The 22,676-nt window shown below is 41.4% G+C and overlaps 1 protein-coding gene across 6 annotated transcripts; it reads right to left on the reverse strand.

Annotated features, from left to right (window-relative positions):
• Positions 1–2: 2 nt before the first annotated feature.
• Positions 3–22,119, reverse strand: MFF (mitochondrial fission factor). Of its 6 annotated transcripts, XM_009089207.4 has the most exons (9): positions 21,972–22,119; positions 17,452–17,672; positions 16,419–16,591; positions 15,365–15,453; positions 11,878–11,952; positions 8,637–8,795; positions 3,017–3,079; positions 1,001–1,085; positions 3–672 (listed from the first exon to the last, which is right to left on the reverse strand). In XM_009089207.4, the coding sequence occupies exons 2-9, from the start codon at positions 17,669–17,671 to the stop codon at positions 541–543; spliced, it is 996 nt and encodes a 331-aa protein (XP_009087455.1). In that variant the 5' UTR covers position 17,672; positions 21,972–22,119; the 3' UTR covers positions 3–540. The 6 variants fall into 6 exon arrangements, with proteins under 6 accessions (XP_009087455.1, XP_009087456.1, XP_050833905.1 ...); XM_009089208.4 differs by lacking the exon at positions 11,878–11,952; XM_050977948.1 differs by lacking the exon at positions 3,017–3,079.
• Between the last annotated feature and the right edge of the window lie 557 nt (positions 22,120–22,676).

Raw genomic sequence — 22,676 nt, forward strand, 5'->3', positions numbered from 1 at the left:
TCTGCATGTTAGCAAAGAATTTGTTTTATTATTCAACCTGAACATATACTTAAACAAAGAACATACTCATGAAACAGGACACACTCCTTGATTATGGCACGCCTCAAACTACTTGGACTAAAGGAAAACTAGTGCAATTGTTTAATTGCATCTAAAAACAGAACAATAAAAATGACTTTGTATTCCTTTGTTTTTTGTTCTTTTTTTCCCAAACCCATTCCACTTGTTCTCTTCTCTCCATAACAAACCCTCCAGTGGTTAGTCCTGGAGACCACTCACATTGCATGAAGCAGGCTCCCCATGGGCTGGTCCATGTTACACAGAAGCATGCAAAGGAGGATACTGCAGCATTTGCAATGCAAATCTATTAAATACATTATAAATGAACAAGGTGTCCCTTTAACACTGCAATTCTAGAGCCTTTATCTGTGGTGGAAGTTTCCAGTGTATTCATTATAAAACAGCATACAATCAGAAACAAACAAGGAATTTTGCAAATTGTTTGTGTTTTCAGCTTGTAAATCTTTCTGAGAGCTGTGTCTAGCGCCGAAACCAAAGCCAGCTATTGAGTAGCCAGAAAGCTACAGTAATGGAATACATGATCATTTCCCTCTTAGCGCGCTCTTTGTTCTCTTCTTCCAGGAGCTGGAGACGGCGATTAAGTTTGATTATCTAAAAACAAATAAAGGCTTTTAATATTCCATTACAAGTTGCCACACTTTCTAGAAGCTTCTGAATAACCATGTAATTAGTATCTCAAACAGATGGATGTTAAACAGTTGATAATTTGACCTTCCCTCTTCAATCAGTAGTGATCAGATCCTGCACTCCCTTATTATTTAGGAACAGAAACTGAGATTCCACAGACTCCCAGAACAAGACATGGTGTATGAGGGCAGTCCAGCAGGGGCACTGAGAGGAGCTCCTGCCTGGCCTGTTGCTGGTACCTCTGTAGTCATAGGCTTTGTCCTAATGTTGTCACCTACTGTGTTTTACATACCTGTCTTCTTAAGGAGGCAGCATCTACGACTGTCATGTCATCTGGTGTTCCCTCAAGCGTCGTTTCGAAGCTGGAGAGACTGTATCTAGCAAATGAAGGAGAGGGCTCAGCTGTGTCAGCCATGCAGATCAGCAAGTACCATATTTTATCAACATTCTAGCACATGTATATTTTGGTGGTGATGGAGACAAGAATTAATTTTTTTTTCCAGCTGCAACAGAGTTGCATTTCAACAGGATCCTAACTAAGTAAAGCACAAACAGATATAAAGTGGGTAAGTGCTTGACTAAAGTCAGGTTAATCGCTCTCCACACTTAAAATTCTCCACACAGACAACCTTCCTTCTGGCACACAGTTCCTCAAAAGACCATTTCCAGTTAACTGATTCATGAAACCTGAACATTGCCTGCCCTAAAGTGCCAAAGTTGCAAGAGACCTGGCCAGAGTAGAAATAAGCAGAGACTTGCAAAGTGTCTTATGCTCAGTACCTACTTCAATATCCAAAGGGGACACTTACTGAGATTAAGAACCTCAGTCACATCAATCTCTGTATTTTAGGCAGAGAATCTGGCAAAGCCCAGTGCAGTCACTCACTGCGTGCTGAACTTTGCATGCATTAGAAAGTTTGTTCCCAGAGCACTCAGTTTTCTGAATGCAGCAATTCAGAAAGAGCATTATTCCAACTCCAGGACAAGTTAAATAAATAAAGAACATTTATTATCAGTTCAAAAGTGGCAGAAAGTCTTTACAGGTTTGTATTTTGATCATCCAAGTGCTAGCTCTTAACGAGATTCATTTCCAACAAGTAAACAGGTAAAGCTGTTCCTGAACCTCCACCTACTCCTGAGTTTCTCACTTTGTGTCTTTAAACCTCTGCTTCCAATATCAGCTTCCCCTGACTTCCATTCTCATGAGGACCTGTGAACATCTGCTGCAGGCAGCTGAAATGGAGCAAAATAATGTCAAGGCCACTGAATTCCCAACAAATACACCTAAAAGAATATTAAGCATTTAATGACAGTAATCTCAAACTAACAAGAATATGAGTAGAATTCCTGGAGTTTGCAGAAGGCCCCTAAAGTGCAGAAACTACTTTTGCACTGCAGGTTCTCCCATCACTTTCCTGAAATTTCTCTAGAATGCCCTCTGAAAACCAAAGAAATTTCTGATAAGGGTCTTTTTGTAGCTATTTTTTGTTAGTAGTACATGGTAAAAAAATTAGAAAATTCCACCAGATCTACAGCACAGCTGTCCCTCATTCTCTCCTGGGAAAGGCAGGGAGGGTCAGCATTTCAGTGAGATGCACACGTCTCCCTCCCAGCTCACATAACAGTGTATCACTGCTGCTCCATGATTTCCAAACCATTCCAAGTATTAAATCAAGAGCAAACCCCCCCTAGAGATACCTCTTAGACCATTTCAGAAACTGAATTCCTGAGTTAGAGAAGAATCATCTGTTTCAATGCTGTTTCTACTTAAACACAAATCTAACCTCCATTTCCATGAAAACACTGAAGTCTAAAAGGCAAGTGGGAAAAATGGACGTGAAAGGACTGTTTTTCCCCCTCAGCCTGACCATAGGATTATGTGTCAGTCTCTTACCCAGTTCCACTGAAATGATATCAATCTGCCAAGACAACGGCAGTGAAAAGGCCTCCAGCTACACCCAGCAATCACAGGCTGAGAGCACCTCCAAATTAGGTGAGGTAAGGCCAAATCTTCTAGTAAGCTCCCTATTAAATAGCAAATACTTGAACTATACAGCTCATGTAATGTAAGAGCCTCCCCTCAAGCATTAATCTGAGGCAGAGTTCTGCAGCACATTGTATCTACCAGACAACTGAGATCTTGCAGGTGACTTGGATGGGGAAAGAATAAAGGCCTGAAATACCTCAAGAGTCGAGAGGCGGCATAAAAATGAGCACTGTGCTTTAAAATAACATTGCTGGGAAGAGGGAAATAGAAATCTGAATTTTAGAATTAGTGGATCATGACTAACAAAAAAATGCTCTTTACCTGGTGTTGTCATGATGAGGGTTAGAGGAAGTGGTAGCAGCTGACCCACCACGTAACATTGGCCTACAGCAGGATTTTGTAGATTGAAAGCACAAGACAGAAACAGGAAATGACAAACAAGAGATAAGATGTAAAACACAAAGATCAAAGGAACATCAAAATACTTCCAGATATGCTCTATGTTTCAATATAAATTCTATAATTTATTTTGTTGTAAATTGCACTTTCATATTTCTCTCATTCAAATTTAATCAACACTGAATGTTTTTGCAGCTAAGACGCGTAAGCAAATTTTTGATGAAGCAGATTTGGAGAAGCTTCATTTATAGAAGACAAACAGGTGGAATAGAAATTTAGACTTAAAAAATAAATATGGGGAACTTCAGCTTCAAAAAAAAAAAAAACTACCCCCAAAGCCTCACCCAACTATAACAGGAAATCAATAAATGTACTACACATACTTATAAAAGGCCTTTTAATCACCCTCTGCTCCCTGCAGGGAAAGGGGAGATTTGTCTTTCCTGTATTCATCTATGCTAGATGTAATTCAGAAAACCTGGGCTGGCAGCCTAAGGGCCATGTATAACCTGAAGAGAGGGAGATCTCTGAAGGAAGTGACTACAGGCTTCAAGCACATCTCTTGAACATCCTTACACGTGCTGCTCTTCTCCCTTTTCTTTCTGGGCAGGGAGGAAATTGCAGGAATTGCTGCAACTTTCTAACATACATGAAGTTTGCAAGGAGAAGGTGGTGTATTGCAGCTCACCAGCAGTACCCTCTGACAAGCTGGCACTACATGTTTCCAGTGCCTCTGGTAATGAGGCATTAGAGTTCCACATCACAGGTGTGCAACAAACTCTGCAGGAGCCTGAAATCTCTTCTCAATCTCCTTCATTTTCCCAAAGCCAATTGCAGATACTTGTACCATGCATTTAACCCACGTATACCTCAGGCTAGAAAACTGAAGACAATCTAGGTATGAAAATCTTTACAGCAGGTCCATGTAGGAGGCAGAGCTTTGGTGCCAAGGTGGCTGGGAGAACACTGTGGCCTGAGACCAGGCAGAACCATGCAAAAATATCACAGCCACCAGCTTCACTTCAAAAGATCAGGATCTAGGAACCTTGGCAAACTCTGCTACCTGGTAACCATTTACTGGGACCAGGTCCTAGTCTAGTTAGCACCAGAAGTGCACACCACAATGTTCTCCTTTCTAGCAGTTAGGCCAGCATGATTTATTTTACAAAAAAGAAAGCCCTGTTTCTGACACATGCAATATATGAATGTTCTTACCTAAATGTACAAGGTCTTGCAGAAAGTTATCCAAAAAAACCTGTTCCTAAGCAGAGAAATAATTCAGCTGGTCTAAAATCTTCTCTGACAGATGCCACAACTAAATGCTTTGAGACAGTGTAAGAAATTGAGCAAACAGCAGCTATGGAGAAGGCCACAGAATTTCTCTGAGAGGTTCAGTCACCTGTAACTAACTGGCAGATATGTGAATGCCAGTGCCAGTACCCAGAGGGCACTGCCCACACCATCTGACACAGGACAACATTTGGATTCTGTGTAATGAGAACAACAGTCTCAAGTGCTCTCTAAATTCAGCTTCTGCACTATCTTTTGGCAAACACAGTTTTACAGCTCTTGTAGAATTTATCAATCCTAATTCACAACTACCCTTCTGAAGGAAAGCCACAGGCTTGGAGACAGCTGAGGGCTACAGCAAGGCACAAACCCAGAGCACTCTGAGATCTGTGCAAGGCAGGAACTCAAACTGAAGTCTTTGATCCTACTTCCCAACACAGCCAGGCTGTTAAGATGCTGCAGGTGATTTCTTCCTTTTCTTTACAGTTCACTTTTTATTTCATTACATATGGACCTAAAAGGAATACCACACTATTGCCCCATCTCTTTTACTTGCTTGGTTTTTTTTATATCAACAGAGAACTGATTACCTTGATCACAGTGGCCTCATAATTGAGAACCTTACTCCAAAATTAGCAGTAAGTTTTTTGGCAAATACAGAATGTATTTGCCAAATGTATAGTATAGGCAAGACATTAAATGTATATTTAATTTAAAAAATGCATATTTTAATTTTAAAAAAACAAGTGTACATTAGAACTTGGAATTTTCTGGCAACTTCTGTCAATTCCATCCTAAACATTAGTGCATGATCAGAAGAACCCATAACACCAAGGTCATGTGTACTCCATGCAAACACAGCAGCAACCTCAACCTTGAAGGGAATGCTCAGGAATACAATCTAATACCAGTGGGAAAACAGGCAGTAAGGCAAGGAGCAACTGAACCTGGTCTCCTGTTGCTTCCACAGTGAGGATGCAACCCTAAACACATGGTCTGGGAGGAAAACAACAAGGGGTGGACAATTCAAGGACCTGGGTCCAGTTTCCATCATTCCTGTGCCTGTGAACAGGAGGCTGTGCCAGCACACACTCCTTGTTTAGCAGAGGCAGAAGCTGTGTTCAGCTCTGGCTGTCCTTTAAAAAACCTCTGAAAGTGTCAGCAAGGCCCTAAGAATGGGCAGTAGGATAAAGGGCTGTGCTCCAGACATGAGCTGGGGGAGCTCCTGAGGTACAAACAGGACTGGCTGGCTCCAGCTGCTCCCCTCGCCTGTCTCATGCTGCCTGCAGTTCCTCCAGCACAGCAAAGCTGCTGCCTTTCCCAGCCTCCCTCACACCTGCACACCCATCTCATTTCCTTCTGAACCATCATTACCCCAGCCCAGAGTCAAGTTTAGCCCTCTTTGATGGTCTTAACTCACTTCCCATTTTATTTCTGCAATGAAAAATATCATTAACTTTCTCAATATAAAAAATGATCTTATAAAATCTCAGGATATGACTACGTGGGTGAAGTCTGGCATTTTAAAAGGACAGTGGTTTTTTTTTTTAATGAGGGCTATCCTTAAGAAGAGAAATTATAAATTGCCATACTCTTTCCTCCTAAGTAAAATGTACTGACTCAAGAGATGAGTCAGTTTAGATGAAGTACAGATTTCAAAACAAGTCAATGCAGATATGAAATTGTCTCTTTTTCCTGTATTTAAGACGTCACTAAGATCTCATTAAATGCATGGAGTTTTTGGGGGGCTTGTTTGTTTGGCTGGTTTGTTTTCAGATTTTCTTCTGCTGCCTAGAGCATAAAAGATCAGTCTTTAAAGGACACTAGGGGTAGGTCCTATAGTCATTCCATAGAAATTGAAACAGAAAAATGGTTAGAACTAGAAACCAAAACTGACCTATTGTTCTTGTCCAAGCTGAAGGAAATGCAAGAGTAAACAGTGATCATTAAATTGTTGCTCATTTAAATAATCCTTTATGTGAGCAGTGCTGACTGAGCTAGGCATAATTAATTATCTGCAGCAGTACCATCAGCACCTACCGTTAGCAGTTTTAGTAGATTGGAAAATGTGTGGGGGAAAAAAAAAAAAAGACAAGCTATAAAACAAGTTAAAAATATTTCCAGTGAGTAACACACAGCCAGATCTTGTTAGATTTAAAAGATATCTTCAAGTATTAAGCATAAAATGTTAAAATATGTAAGGCTTTGAGAAAGAAAACACATTACAGAGAGCAAAAGAATAGAGTGCAGGTTTAGAGCAATTTAAAATGAATAATATTTTGCAACCATGCAAGTGGATCATCCAAATTTCACATTCCCACGCCAGCTGTAATGGTGGGTGTCTAAACACCCAGCCACAAGGAATACACTTTCACCTTATTGAAAAGTTCATTATTTTAGCACCTATTTATTCATAGATGACTAGAAACAGGTTTCCCATTCCTTCTAGGAAGGTTAGTAAGAACACCTTGAAAATTAACTCAAACCAGGATGAGTAATGCAGCTTTTGAAGTATTCAGAATCCTAGAATTTTTCTGATAATTGAACTAAGTTGAAAGTGTATGTATATGGATTTGTTTTCCAGAATCCAAGAAAACACAGGCAAGAGCATGCATAAGAGAAGCCAGGAATAAAACCTGTTAGCTTCACAGCAGACTGGGAAAAGGGCAGTTCCAATCTATATTTTAACAAGAACTCTTGGCACAAGATCTTTAAGTGCTACTGTTCATAGACAGTACAATTTCTTCTTATCTGGGAGCTTTAATTTGGCAAAACAAATTTTTAATTGTATAATTTTAATATTGATAAGTGAAAAAAAAGTACTGATGCCCAACTGTTGATAGATAGGCATCAAAATTTTAACAGCTACAGCCTGGCATTTCACAGGATTAAATAATTCATTAGTTAAGCACCCAACCCACAGTATTTCAAGGGACTCTATGCAGCTGATTTTGTTTGTTTTTCTAAGTCCCAGTTTAAAAACACAAAGGCCAAAAATACTGAAATTCTTTACAATTCAGGAATGTTACTATGGGCATTTATATATTGTCAGGTCAGCAAACATGGTGAGCTACAGGAGGTGCCAGTTTGGAAAGTGACTGCAAACACACAGACATTCACAGTAAGATTGGCTTGATAGTCACATTTCATTACCAAAACAACTAGAAAGCAAATAATTTAAACTTCACACTACACATAGTAAGTGTGCTAAGATAGCAGAGGCACATGCCAAATTTCAAAGAACTTGCTAGCACAGGCCACACTGAAGGGCTGCAGGAGAAATGAACAGTCCCTCCCAGTGTTCTTACCCATTATTTCCACTAATTCAACCTCCTGGCAAGCCCTGGGGGTCTGAGATAGCCCTGCACTGGAGACTTGTGCAATTGTTACCTGAACTTCTCTGCTGGCATACAACTAACCTGAAAATTGCTTTTAGTAAATGAATTTTGCCATTGTTAGTCTTTAGGAATGTTTCTATAGTAATAAACATGCTGCTCTTGGAACCCTTCCAAATCCCAAATCCAGACAGTCTAAGGATACACCAAGTGAGCAAAACTCCACTGAAGAAAATGGAAATAACTATGCAGGGATTGCCATGAGGCTTGTTCTGGCTCATTACTCTCCAAGTGTCAGGTTATCCATAGAATCAGAGACAGCAATAATCAGAGGAGCAACCAGCTCCTCAGTGTCCCCTGCCTTTCCTGCTCTCAGCATCCAGGGTGGCCACCATTAGTCACATAGCCACCAGAGAGAATTAATCCCTAAATAAACCATGAGTTTTAAGTCCTGACACATTATCAAAGTAGTCTACAATGGCCTTTTAATATTCTACCCTGTTTCTGCACATTTTTTAATGCTTCATGACATCATCAACCCAATCTTATTGATTTGCACCACTACTCACCAACAGAAAAGCAGAAGACAAGGCTTGTAAATTTGCAGGCTCAGGGTCAAGTATTAATTGCAGAATACACTGATAATCTCAGACAGCAAAACCCCTTGCAGCCACAGGCTAACCCTTCCTATAAAGATTTTTATTTGGAAGGAAACCAAAACAATGCTATATTTGAAACAGAAGCATTTTGAAATGTGAATTTTGGACATTTAAATTGCTTATGAATAGTGAAAGCAAAGGAAAGCAAAAGCAAATAATTTCATCTCATTGTTGTGTAAACAGAAACCAAACTCCACTAAAAAGGAGAAAAGAAAAACAAAGCAGCAGAAGCTGGCAGAACCAGGGACAACCAATCACCTGCGATTTTCATCCAGCACATCCAAGACCTGCTGGTAAGCCCTACGAGTGGAAGACTGGATAAACGACAAAATGCCACGAGCAGAGTAAAGATTAATTCCATCTTCAGGTAACATATTGGGAGGACAGACACGAGCCTGTTGCAGTGATGGGGTCACACTGTTTGTACAAGCATAGTAAATGAAGAGAGAAACACTAGAGTCAGATTTTAAATGAATAAAAGCTTTTCAGATAGATCCCATTCCAAAATGCTTATTGCTTGATTTTGGTTTACCCTTCTCCCACCACTGTAAGGTAACACTCCCAAATTCCAGTAGCGTGGGGATTATGAGCTGCATTTACATATGTCCATCAGAAACACACACAGTAATAAGGACACAGTTTTGATCTGTTACACAGGTTAGTCCTAGAAAGTGCTTGTACAGCTAAATCTGTACCTGTTGAAGTCAGCATTCAAGTCCTCACTTGACATCAACGAGAGGAGTGTTTTTACAAACACTGGCATTTTAATAAAATCCTACACATCATCTCTTTTCAAAACACAAGCCTTTTTCAATAAGGAGAATCTCACACAGAACCCCTTTAACAAAATTTTTTGGAAGCTGTGATCAAGACAGTATTTTGATTTGCACATGACCAAGTTTGAAAGCAAAATGCAACAAATTCAAAAAATAGTATAAAATTCACATCCCAGTGACAATGAATTACATGATTTAACATGTTGACTATGATGCAAAAAATATTATTTAAAATATGCAGGACTGGACTTCAAACATGGCCATTTGGATTATACCAAACTTGTCTATCAGAGAGAAAATAGCTTTGATAAGCTGCCTACGATTTGCTTACATTTCTTTACATTCAAAGTGACTTTATTTACTTTTCCTGCACACAGCAAGACTTTTATTTTTTTAAATCTGGAAACCTTATTAGAGGTGAGATGCTTTTTTAGTAGGAATTAACTAGTATTAACTTAATGTAAACATTAACGCACATGCAAACCAAGTGCCAGCCACTGCACCCTTTAAATCTTTGGTTAGTTTTTATTCTGAGATTAGTACACATAATTCAACACATTTCCTTGCCACTTGTGCTTTGCTATTTAAAATGTCAATCTTTTTGACCTTGGCATTTTAATAAAACATTAATGCTGAGTACTTGGAAGTTGGTTTGATATTTGGCTAATCTCTAGCAGGGTCAGAATTCTGTGGCTACTCTTACTTTGAACAGAGCTGCTCTGCACGTGGCCGGCAGCAAGATCACAAAACTGAGTAGGACAGAAATTTCCACTGAACAGACTGAATCAAACAGTGTTACACAAATGTCACCTCTCTCACAGCAGAGCTCAGCCACCATGGGCTTCAAGGGACACCCACAGACTGCAGCAACTGGGGCTTGGCTGATACTGGTCATTGTTACCTCAGGGGCAGGTATCTTTCCAGGCTGCCACAGACTACATTGCAGTAAATATCTGCTTGCTTCCTTCCAGTTTTTATTGCTCACCCACACTTGTAGAATTCAACTTTCTTCTATATTTATGATGACTTCTATTTTGCAAACAATAGTAGTGGTCACACATTTTACTATGGAATTGCACTAGAAATGCCAATATTCAACAGAAAAATATCAAGCAGCAGGGGCAAGTTCAAAATATTGCCATTAAAATGAATTTATCAGAATTTTTACTCCTTGTGGATTTGCTGGATTGAGGCAAATGAAGGGAGAGTTAAGGCTTGAAATCACAGTATATTTTACATTAAAACTAATTTCATCTGTGCATCACTTCAGAGACATGCAGAATAGGGTAAAAGACAAAAAAAAAAAAAGGTAGCAAATAATATTTAAACATATTGCAAAACAGAAAAAATTGTGGAATTCCTATTGTCCAGAATGGTATTAGCATAAATACTACAGTAATGATTTTTGCATATAAAGATTTCTGTATACTAAAAAGATTCTAAAAAATTAAAAAGCAGGAAAAAACCCCACAGTTTAAACTAAAACTGTACAGAATTCTCTAGAATTAAGTTACATGTGCTGATTAAAGTCAAAGTTATACAATGGGGAAAAAAAAAAAAAAACAAGAATAATTCTATGAAGGACACAAAGGCCATGACTTTTGGGTGGAGAGAGAAGCAAAATTTTTCTTCTATTTTCTTTTTCCAGGATTTGAAATTGCTGTCCTGTAAGCATCTGGCAGTCCTTTGGACTATGTCAGAGACCATGGAGAAGAAATATTATGAAGCAATTACCTGATACACAAATCAGCCCAGATAACATAAGAGAAAAAAAATCTCTGCCATAAGGCAATTCTCTAATATGTAGTATGAGCACTTATCATTAGACATTGTGGCTATCCCCCCTTCCCCACTCAATTTCCAGTGAAATGGTCCTAGTTGTAGGTATAATTTTGTTTCTCATCTCTGAAAAGAATTCTTATATACAGCTCCAGCCACTGTAACCTCCTGGGTTACAGACACCAGTCAATTCCAGAGCTTGGAACCAAAACAGACAGGATGAAATTACAGAAATTACTATGAAAGAGTACAGTTGCATTTTGCTATATGCAGTTTTTAGCTTAGCAGCAATCTCCCCTAAACCTTCTCAAAGCATTTGTCGTGTACACAGGCTTTATTTCAGGTATTTCTCTGACTTGCAGTTCTGGTAGTATTAAATGAGAGGTAAAAAGATTTAACTAATTAAGGTTACTTTGAATTCAAGCACATAGACAGACATGCGCACCATCACCTTTTCCTCCATGACTTGCAAGAAGAACAGAATTTCTCAAACTGTGAAACTGAACTCTCCAGAAAGATGTGTTATTTTGTGGAGCAAAAAGAAATTTAAGTGCTGCCCACTTTTCCATGCACTCCCGGTGGTTTGGTGATTTCCAGCAGAGAAGTGGAATCCTTGCATTCAGCATTGGCTGGCAATGACCAATAAAAAGCTTTGTTTCTCCAGCTATACAAAACTAGCTAAAGAACAGAGTGTCAAACAAATTAAAGCTATTTTGAAATTTAATTTCCCTTTCATTGGCTGTCAGGTGTTTTTCCCTGTGCTCTTTACAGAGGGAAACAATTTGACCAAGTCTGAGAAACACTGAAGCAAAATTAGAAATCAGTGTAGCTGTTTCAAATTTTATATTCTAAGCTAGAGTACTTAGTCAGAATATTAGTATTGCAGAGAGCTACAGAATTATACACACTCTTGCTTTTCATATACAGGGAATGTTTAGGCTTACGTGCAATCCTTAGTCGAAAGAGGTGACTGGAACCGTGGCATTTTATTTCTTGGGACAGTATCTGATCTGTGCCACCTTGAATAATAATTGTAATCACTTAAGTGAGCATCCTTAGAAAAAGAGGGATTGTAATTTAGAGTTGTCATTATTGCTACACAGACAGTTATTGTACCAGCAGGTACTTGTTAGTCCCAGGATTTCTAAGAGCATTAGAGAATTACTGACTTTAATGAAGCCCAGCTGCCAAAAAAGTCCTCAGAACTATCTCTGCATGCAACTGGATGACAAGAAGAAAAAGACAATGAAAGAGAAACCACTATTTGTGCATGTCAAGAACACTGTGATAGGGAGCCCAGCCAACTTTCACTTGCACCATCTATTCCAGAATGTTTGATTTTGTCACTTTCTAAGTCAAGCCTTGGAATTTCACACAGTACATCTGATTATCTTGTCCAAGGAGCACAACAGTGTCCTAGACTAAGACCTGAGAACTGCAATCATATTTTGAAAACAAAGGTTTTAAAAGGCAGTGCTCCAAGCACCTCTTCAATCCTCATCACAGCTCTGAGCAGTCCATGTGGACTTCTTTTTCTATTTGAAGATTGAACCAAACAAAGCACAGAAACAAAGAGCTGATTTTTCTCAAGTATTTTTTCTCACAGTATTTGTTAGTGCAGAAGAAAACTATTTTTTCAGCCAACACTGGATATAAGAACTTTAGCAGCAGCTAGTTTCTTGTATTCTTGTAATTAACTGGAAAACTAGTATTTCCAGATGGTAAAGGAATTCCAAAGTGATATAAATGAGGCAACAGCTGCACAGTAACATTTTCTGTAGTGCAAAGAAGAGATTTACATGAAACTTGTAAATTTTTTTGCAGTTTACACTGTATGTCCTGAGGGCTTAAACTGTGAGGAAACAAGAGCCAAGAGGTTACTTTTCCACCAAGTACAGAAGGCCTGGCCTTCCTGCATTTGTGGGAGCTGCACAGGTTCGACTGTGACCGTGGTGTTTTTACAATCTGAATTCCTAGAACATTCTGCTGAGAGGTAGCCAGGAACAAAGTCACATTCTCCACTTGGAGAGTGACAAAACCTGGATGAGGGAGAAATGTCAGACTCAGCATCAGAGTGCCAGAGCATGTTCAAAGTGATTTCTTTCTTAGGATTGTATTGAATCAGAAGAAGCAATTATGGCAGAGAAAAAAGCCATTTCTAGGAACCTCCATGACTTCAAAGCAGATGATCTAATACTAGACACAGCATAACTTCTGTCATAAGAAAACAGGCACCTGGGAGGACAAGAGAAAAATGAAGTTCTACTAAAATACATTATCTGCAGGTCAGAAGTGCAGAATACTGCAATGAAGGATATCTTCCACATGGGCAGTAGAGAATACAGATTTGAAGGCTCAATATCATCTAGCTGTTATTTATCTTACAAGCAAGAGAAGAGATCCTGAATCAATCAAAAAGATACAATAGAGGGTGCTTGGCATTGGAATTATGATTTATTTGACAGACCTTATCAAGCACTGGCGTGGGTATCAAGAGAGGAAAACTAATCTCAAGGTGTGTAATAATTTCCTGGCTTTTGTAAATGATAAACTGAGTCATGCCAGCTGTCAGTCATATGTTCCTTCATCACAGGCTTTTTAAATTTACAGGATTCCAGGTGCTTATTGTATTGCTAAGCCTCTGAAGAATTGATAGAAGATTAAAATACTGTGACAGCAAATAACATTCAGACCATGTAAACCCAGTAATTCTATATATAACTACTGAGTGACAGAAAAACACACAGGTGAATTTTACAGATTTAGGATTTTCAGATTCAAGAAGTCCAGACATGTGAGAACTCTGACAGCAACTACAGGCAGAGCTGATCTTACTGTTTTCTCAGATGGGCATTTTCTCATGGGCATGGCCCATGACTTTTGGAAGATTAAACTAACACAGGGATCAAGTAAAGCAATTTCAAGAAATTGCAAGAATTTCTTTACCAATTGTTTTTTCCTTTTAAGTGCAATACATCAAAGACTGGCAAAGCAGAGCTGGCAGCATCAAAGGGAGAAATATTTCCACAGGAAGCTCACATGAAGACCATGGTACTCCAGCATGTACAATGTCTAAACTGCCAGATGGGCAAGAGAAAGCCACTCTGAAGTGACATTATAGTGTGTCCAATCCAACAGGACATTATTGGGTAAGTGACACCACAGGAAACTTGGACACTGAGGAGGCTGATAGAACACCCAGAGACTGAGCTGGTCAGGCACTTAAAGATGGGAATCTGAGTTTTGCCAGCTCAGTAAATGTGTGTGACTCTGCAGACCTGAGCACTGAGACATGAGCAATCTATAAACTTGTATGAACCCAAAGTATGATCAAATAAGAAGGGGAAGATATGAAGCAATATTTCTATAAATATCTGGAAGAGAAGTGTAACGTCTGGAACATGCATCAGAGTACATTTCATTTTAGCCAAATTAATAGGTGGACAGATATGTGGTACACACAGTACCTCTTAGTACCCCTGATGACAATAGAAGAAAACAGGCATTTCTAGGGCATACTTCACTTGATCTACTTTAAACTAAAAATAGGTAGACCTTAAGTAGGCTATGCACTTATTTCCCTCTAGTTACTGAAAGTTAAGTTTGATGGTGATCTAGCAATATTGTCATACAGTCTACATTGGGATAGATGAATCCTATCTTTCAAATCTTAAATTTAAAGCCTTTTCTAAGGCAAGTATTCCTTATGGCAGCTGTATTAAAATTCATACATAAAAGACTTCTAAGTGTTATATTGCAAAACCAGTTATTTCCAGGTGGAAAGATGCTGTCACTCAGAATAAGCCATGATTAATCTAAGACTATCAAATCTAATAAAATTTACAGACATGTGTGTCTTCAGAAGGCACCCTAAGAACTGCAACCTTGGATGGTAACAATAGATGAAATTTCCAATTCTAAATGCTCCTTGCCATTTTGGTCAGAAAAGATTAAGATGTATATACTCACAGATTCCAATACATGTAGTACAGTGACACCACAGAAAAATTACTTATTCTAATATTTATGAGGAAATAAAAATATTTCTTCTCCAATGAATGAAAATTATAATATCAACAGTGAGAGAATTTGGAACATTTTGATGCACTAAGAATGCCATTTCCTGAAAATTAAGGGGGGAAAATATTGTACCAACTTAGAAACTGAAAAATCTCCTGAAATAACAATTCCTGGTAACTGGTGAAACCAACTGTGAGCCCACAAACACTTCCAGCCATCCCCTGCAAGAAGTCACCTCCCTAAACAAAACCCATAGAAAAGAAGAAAAAGGCTGGTGTTATAATAGTTAAAATGACGCTCTTGCCACAACATACAAAACATTAGCTGGGAAAAGCAAATAAGGAGGGGGTAAGGAAGGAAGGAAAGGTGCCCCAAAGGAGCAGCAGTGGCCCTGCAGGGGGCTGCACTCACATGGAATCGTTGCGGGCCAGCTGCCCGTTCTGCCGCGTGGCGTTCTCGCTCATGGAGCGCTCTCTCTTCAGCCTTCCCACCGCGCGCACCTGCAGCATGGGAGCAAAGGAGACATAAAAGCCAGAGAGTTCCAGGACACAGCTCTGTGCCCTGCAGGACTGTCACTCAGATCTGCCCTCAGATGCAAAGGCACATTTCCAGGGGGTTCACAGTGATTAGGAGGAAAACCACTGATGACAGATGTGATGCTGGTACATGTAAAACCAAGCTCCGAACTTACTGCAACCCTGTTGTTACCTATCCGTGTGACCCGATGTCAAAATTATGAACCAACAGAATTTTCAATATTCTCTGGAGATACTCAAAGCCCTCTGGACACAATCCTGAGTAACATGCTCTAAGATGACCCTGCTGAGGGAGGCTGGACTAGATCAACTCCAGTGGTCCCTCCCAATATTACCCATTCTGGGATTACTTCCTATCACCAAAGATAAATATATTTCTATTGTATTTTATAAGCCTATAGAATATGCAGCTTCATAAATAATTTTCCATTTTTAAAGTGTCAGTTGCCATTATTCACCTGGATGCCAATGTTATACCATTATTTGAAGTTGTTTTTTTCAGAGTTTTGTTAAAACTCATTAATTCTGTGTGGTGTTATATCACCTGGCTATGAAGTCCATAAATTAACCACATACATTATAATGTATAACTATATACAACACAAGAATCTTGTATTTTTCTGGTAACCTGTAAATAAAAAAAAACAAACTTGCAGTTTTCTCTTCATCACAAGAACTTTTTTGTTCAAAATATTTTGAGTAGTTCTAATTATGACTTTATTTTTGTAAGTAGTGAGTAAGCTTGCTGAGGCCATCTGCCACTTCAAAGTCTAAACAGAACTACTATAGTACTAATAAAAATATTTTTGTATTTTCCCAACATATGTCAGCACCAGGTTGATCTGCATCACAGTAGAGAAAACATTGGTGATTTCACTTTCTTTAGCAGAATGCTTCTCATCTAAGGAAAAAGCAAAATAAGTACTGGCCTCTTCACTTTGAGGTGTCTGCTGTGGAGGTTTTTCTAGGTCCAAAAAATCTAGCGGTCGATCACTAAGAGAAATAACACGGGGAGGAGTTTTCAATGCCAGTGGTTTGAATGGAGTAGACTGAAGAATGTCAAGGTCTGCTGGTCTGGAAAATGGAATGTCTTCACTATTACCTGCAAGAACATCAATTGTCAATAGAAAGCAAATAGCTCCGAGGCCTGAAGGCCAGTGCTTAAAAGTTCAAAAGGACATCACAGCAGTTACTTCTCCTGGCTATGCCAAATGATGAAGCATAACCTTCTTTAACCTTCTTGTATGTTAAAAACTGCTGTTGAAGTGCTCATCAAGACCACATTGACACTTATTTGAGCAGTTTCTCTGAGGACAATGATCCTGAGTAACCCTGAACCACATAAACTGTTATGCAAGTGAGAGTACTCAAGACACAGTCCTATCAGCATCTTTGACTGGGGACATCAAAGCATAAAATATATGCATGTCACACATTTTGCAAACTTGTTAGACTTTCAGCAGTTCTGGATATGTCACTGTAAAGCCCATGACCACAAATACTAAACTAATATTGATAGAGTACACACATAATAAACAGATTATCAACAAAATTAGCACTCTAATTCAAATCAAACATGTTTTGCGTGACAAATATAATGTCCATCCCCAACATATGTTACAGTTACTTTAGCTTACAGTTAATTACTAAAAATCGGGTGTAAATCAATAAACAGTAATTTTTTTTCTCCAAAACTACCATAGTAGGATGAAACATCAGCAATTAAACCTTCTGTTCATAATTAATTCATCAGCTGTCTCCATTATAAGCTACACCAAAACTATTCATGAAACATTTTCAGACCTAGAAAACTTCTGAAGTTGAAGAGCTTTAACTATTTAAACACCACAAAGCATTTTACAGGTTATTATTTCAAAAATGACATATCAGTATATATTTTTTCCATCCAGAAATCTGGGGAACTAATTTTAAGTTTTTACCTGCACTGCGATGCAGACATACCTGCCACTACAATCCGCTCTGGAACCTGCATAGTTACACTGGCGTTTGGAAATCCTTCCTGCTGGCTGCTCTTGTCCAGGTCAGCGTTTTGAGGAGCCACCTTGAGCTTCTCGGGGACCCTCATGCGCTGGCTGATGCCCTCGGTGTATTCCATCTCGTACTGCAGCCGGTTCATCTCGGCCATCTCGGCAGCCGGCGACGGGAACGCCGCCCCGCCCATCCTGCCAAGGCAACCCAACACTCAGACAGGGACAGGGACCCAGCAGAAGGAGGCACAGGAGATGCTTTGCTCAGATCACCAGGGAAGTGGGAGATAATAACTGAAGAGTCTTATTTAAAGGAGCAAAGTGCACAGTAAAATTCATAGGAAGTGTAGTCACAAGGTGCTGAGAGGTGCAGGCAATGAAAGAACAAAGTGATACTTTAGACAATGCTCAAATTGAGGGATCTCAAACTGAGCCACGACAAGTTAAAAAAAACCAAAACAAACCAACCTGGAAATTCTGCAGGCAAGGTACTATTCCTGCACTGGCTGACAGAAATAGAAACATAAACACATCAAAGAACTGGTAGGATTAGTGGGAAATCTATTCAGGGTTGGTGACAAATCTAAATTACTGATTTGCATTTACAGAAATCCAGTATACTTGTGGTTGAGAAAATGGCTGAAGTCTCACAAAACTGCATGTAGAGGCATGGGAAGACAGAAAAGACTCAGCCTGGGCAGGAGCCTCCTGCTCACTGTCAGTCACCCAGATCTTACAAGGACAAAGTTCCTTATCAACAGCCTGTCAAATCAACTTGAAAACTGAGAATATTCATAACCCTTCCCAAGTGCAGCAATTCTTTAAACTTCCCACTTCTATATTTTTCTGTAAATTAACATCTTACTTTTGTGGAACTGATACAAGATGAGGAGGAGAGAGAACAAGACTTCATTTAAACTTAAAAGCATTTGCCAATACTTTATATATATATTTTCCTAGAAAAGCAGTGGAATTTCAAATGAAGCAGTGGATGAGTTCCCATGCAATTGCTGGGAGTTTTGTCAAAGACCAAGGTAACTGGGAGTCTGAAGTTAGATTTAAGGTCGAGAGAAAAAGAAATCCTAGAGCTGCGCCTGGGGGTGGAAAGGGATCTCAGACAGCTGGGAGGAGCTGATTACCGGGGCAGTGGCCAGTGCACCTTGCTGATGGCTCAGACCCAGATAATGGCTATGGGCTTGGTTACAAGACACCCTGAAGATGCCTTTGGAGGGGGCTGGAAAGGGGCCCCCAGAGGAAATACTGAGCTGCAAGAACTGGTTGTTGGAAACTTTTCATCCAGGCAAAGGCTGGGGGACTTGTCAACAGCTCACACTGCAATGATGGTTTTTTAGGGTTAGAATAGGAAAACAAAGTTTCTAGACATATATATACATACACAACATGTAAATATAGCTTACATTGGCAAACCTGCCTATGCAAAGCATGGCTTAGTCTAGCACAAAATCTATGATTGGTGTTACTTAAGTAGGTCCTTAAATGAAGTAACCCATCCTGGCAAAAAGGCAGGGTTTGCCACTAAAATTGCAACTACATTCCTTTACTATTTTTGGCAGCAAGGCCACGTCTGAAGCTGTGTGTGCACTCTGCTGAGCTGAACATACAGAATGCAGAGAGGCCTCAGTGCAGAGCAGCCCAAGGCAGGTGAGCCAGCCCAAACCCTCCCTCCCACCATCCCACACAAGCAGGACTGCCACATTTACCAATAAAACCTTGAATAAAACCTCAGGCAAAGGACAGAAGGACAGAGGAGGATGTGGACTGTACTGTGGACACGACTGCACACACACTGAGTGTGATCACCTGGCAGTCCATCCTGTGAGCCTCGGTGTTATTTGCAAGGCTCCCTATCCCCACAGATCAAATGAAGCATCTCAATAATCTCAAAGTGTCACTGTAGCACAGTAGGAGAACAGGTGATCAGGGAGCAGGCTAAAAGATCACTGTGTAACCTTAAAAAAGGTCTAGTAAAGTTTTAAAAAAATTACTTTTAAAGGAAATACTTGAAGTGCTGCACATTCAATCCACCTGTATTAATTATCACTGTTTGTATCAAGTGAAAGAAAGTGAAGCAACCCATTGAATTAGGAATAAACACTTTATAGGAGTTCAAGAGGTGCTTAAGCATTTGTCCCTTCAAAAACGTTAACCTTTTCACATGGAGTTTTTTTCATCCCTGCCCTTTGATTTTACAGACTAGATTTGCCCCTCTTGCAAGATATTGGCTTGATCAGCCAGTGACATGAACAAAATACACATCCATCTGAGATTTCTACATTCCATAAGGTGCCTTTCATTTCAAACATTGTCTGTGATCAGTAAAGCATTTCCCAATCTCATAAAAATCATGTCAACAGGGAGACCAAATTTTAAGAACTTACAGTACCCAGAGTATCGACTGGCAGCAGCTTTAAGCACACTTCTTGCTGACATGTGACAAAAGGTGTTTCCCTGCTTCACTCTCATTTGGAAACACCTGGCTGGCTCCAAGTTTAGCGATCAAGTATCCCTGCCCTGCAGCAGTGTTTCCACCACAGCTTGGTGAGGCTTTTGGACACAAGTCTGCTTGCACAACAAACTGCTTTCCAGCTGCAAGGCAAATCCTACACAAAGCCAGACAGCAGTAGAAAGTATTTATAAACTAAATAGCACTGTGTGGGTTTAGCAGTGCTTGCCAAGGCCCTACAGATGCAAAACCTCAATATCTTTCTGCTCTTGTCTACTTTGTGTCACCGAGAACTGGATTTACTGTCAAAGTGATTTCAAATTTTATTTCTTTTTACAATAGAACAGCAAAACAAGAAACAGTGAGATCTCAGCAACAGATAAAACATTTTAATGAAGCTTCTGAACAAAACAAAGTTATGTTTTCTAGAATGTCCTTGTTATACAAAGCATTTTACAGAAAGCATTAATAATAAATCAGGTGACTGAGGATTTTAAAATTGATATTTACAGAACTAAGTACCTCTTAAAAAGACATGATAATAGAAGTCTGAGAATGATAAGACAATAAAAATCCAATCACATATACAGGATAAACAGAAAATGGCTGAAGTGCAAATGAGCATCAACAGCATTTAACGAAAGAAAGAAATAAAAGAGAAATCCAGAGGATGATAAGGCAAGAGAGAAAAAAGAAAAGCTTATAGAAAGTGAATTACATGTTCAGAAAGACACAGGAGTACCTCCCTCTCCTAAACAAGAACAGAAGAGATGAGGATGAAGCAATGCATACAAATGTGAGGGACGAATGTTTGGCAGCATTTTGGCCATAATCACACATTGGCCATATCTATGCTGCAACCGGCAATGTTCTGCACAGTGTGGAGCCCCAGATACAAGAAGATGAGCTCTGGTAACAGTATAGCTCTGTCAGCACTGAGCTCAGAGAGGTTTTACAACCCACACCAAATTGTAGCTTCTCCAGCTCCATTACTGTTTGTTCCTGATGTGGCTACTTCAGTTCCTCTGCTCACGTGCACATAAGCTACAAAGTGTTCCCTTGGCAAGCATCCAGTTATCCTTGGACAGGGAAAAGGGGGAAGAAGAAGACTCAGAGCAAAGTTGAGGATGCAAATTAAGAACCCAAAAGACCTTATTCTGGGCCCCTGTAACTGAATACAGATCAGAGAGATTGTGACCTAACACAACACGAAGGGAACAATGTGAGGGAGAGGAGCACCAGGGGCAGGCTAAACGCTGAAAGCTGCTCTGCAGAGCAGTTACAGGGGCTGAACTTAAACAATGCACTGGCCCCTCTCCTTAGCACCTGCATGACATCAACTAAATGCACCTATGACATACGAGCAAGGCTATATGACCACAAACCACTAAAGACTGTGTTCTTTCGAGTTTGTTTTACTCCAGCAGAATGCTTTAACACAAAATAATTTTAATGTTTTTATAATGAAAAAAAAAAAAGCTGGAGAACGTTAGAAGAAAACCATCACTCTGACAACCATTTTTCTGGAGCACCCAACTATTCACTGCGCTGGGGCGGCATTAAAAGCATTCGGAAAAGAGGGGGTGTAGGTGCTTCCTTCCCTTTGTGGGGGGTGGGCACGGCGGCTCAGCCGATAACGTCCGGGGGAAATGGGGAGCTCGGGGCCTCGGCGCGTCGCCCACGTGTGTCCCGGGCGGGCGGAGCCCCCGGCCCAGGCTCCTGTCCCGCTACCGAACGCTCCCACGCGACCCGGCCGCGACCCCGGCACCGGGCCGGGCCGCGGGGCACAGCCGAGGGGCCGGGCCGGGCCGGGGGCAGTGCTGGCAGCCCGGAGCCGGTGCTGGCAGGCGGGACGGGCCCTGAGGGAGCCGGGACTGAGCGACACGCGGCCACGGGGAGCGGGGGACACACGGGCTAAAGGGGTTCCGGCTGCGAGCGCGGCGAAGGGCCAGCTGCGGCCCCGCGGGCAGGCCGAGCCCTCCGAGCGGAACTGGGGCCGCTGCCGCCAGGCCCCGGCGGTCCGTACTCACCCGTGCGGCGGAAGGAGGCCGGGGAGCGCTGCCGGCCCGGCCCGGCCCGGAGCGCGTCAGGCACCGCGGCACCGCACCGCGCTCCGCGCGTCAGCCGCCAAACGCGGCTTGCGTGTCCTCATCGGGTGTCCGTAAGGGCCGCACGTCACGTGACTGGGGGCGGGCGGAAGCGGCTCTCGCCGGTACCTCACGTGTGAGGGAAGTGGGGGCAGCCATCTTTACTGAGGGCAGCCGTGCGTCGCGCAGGCGCCTTGGGGTGCCCGGCAAGGTGACCCGCGGCGGGGCCCGGGCCCCGGCCGGGGGAAATGGCGCAGCCTTCCCCTTCCGTGCCCGGGCTGAGCCGCGCGCGGTGCCCGCACGGAGCGCTGCCGTGTGCCCCGTGCCTGGCCCCTGTGGCCGGGTGTGCCCTGAGCTGTGGCACGGGCAGGAGCCGGGGCAGCGCAGGGCGCCGGGCCCTGAGCGCTGCTCCAGGGCAGCCCCGCCTGTGGCCGGCTCTGAGCGCCCGGGGCCCTGCCCGTCGCACAGCCATCGCCGCCCCGGTACAGTCACGGAGCTGTTGTCGCCAAACGCGGCTCACAGCCGTGCCTTTCGTGCCCCGCTGACACCCAGCAGAGCTCAAACCTTCCAGGGGCACCATTAGCTGACCCTTCCTGGAACTGATTATCGGAGAACCAGGAGCAGCTGCTGCTTCATGGCGTGAATCAA

This window comes from Serinus canaria, chromosome 9 (genome assembly GCF_022539315.1).
Source record: "Serinus canaria isolate serCan28SL12 chromosome 9, serCan2020, whole genome shotgun sequence".
NCBI classification, from domain to species: domain Eukaryota; kingdom Metazoa; phylum Chordata; class Aves; order Passeriformes; family Fringillidae; genus Serinus; species Serinus canaria.

Excerpts from the sequence above, each read along its gene's own strand:
- MFF (XM_009089207.4), bottom strand. The coding sequence starts at position 17,671 with ATGGGCGGGGCGGCGTTCCCGTCGCCGGCTGCCGAGATGGCCGAGATG. Across the intron at positions 1,086-3,016 it reads CCTCATCATGACAACACCAG|ATACAGTCTCTCCAGCTTCG; the intron begins GTAAAGAGCATT and ends TTCATTTGCTAG. Across the intron at positions 673-1,000 it reads CTGCCTCCTTAAGAAGACAG|ATAATCAAACTTAATCGCCG; the intron begins GTATGTAAAACA and ends ATTTGTTTTTAG.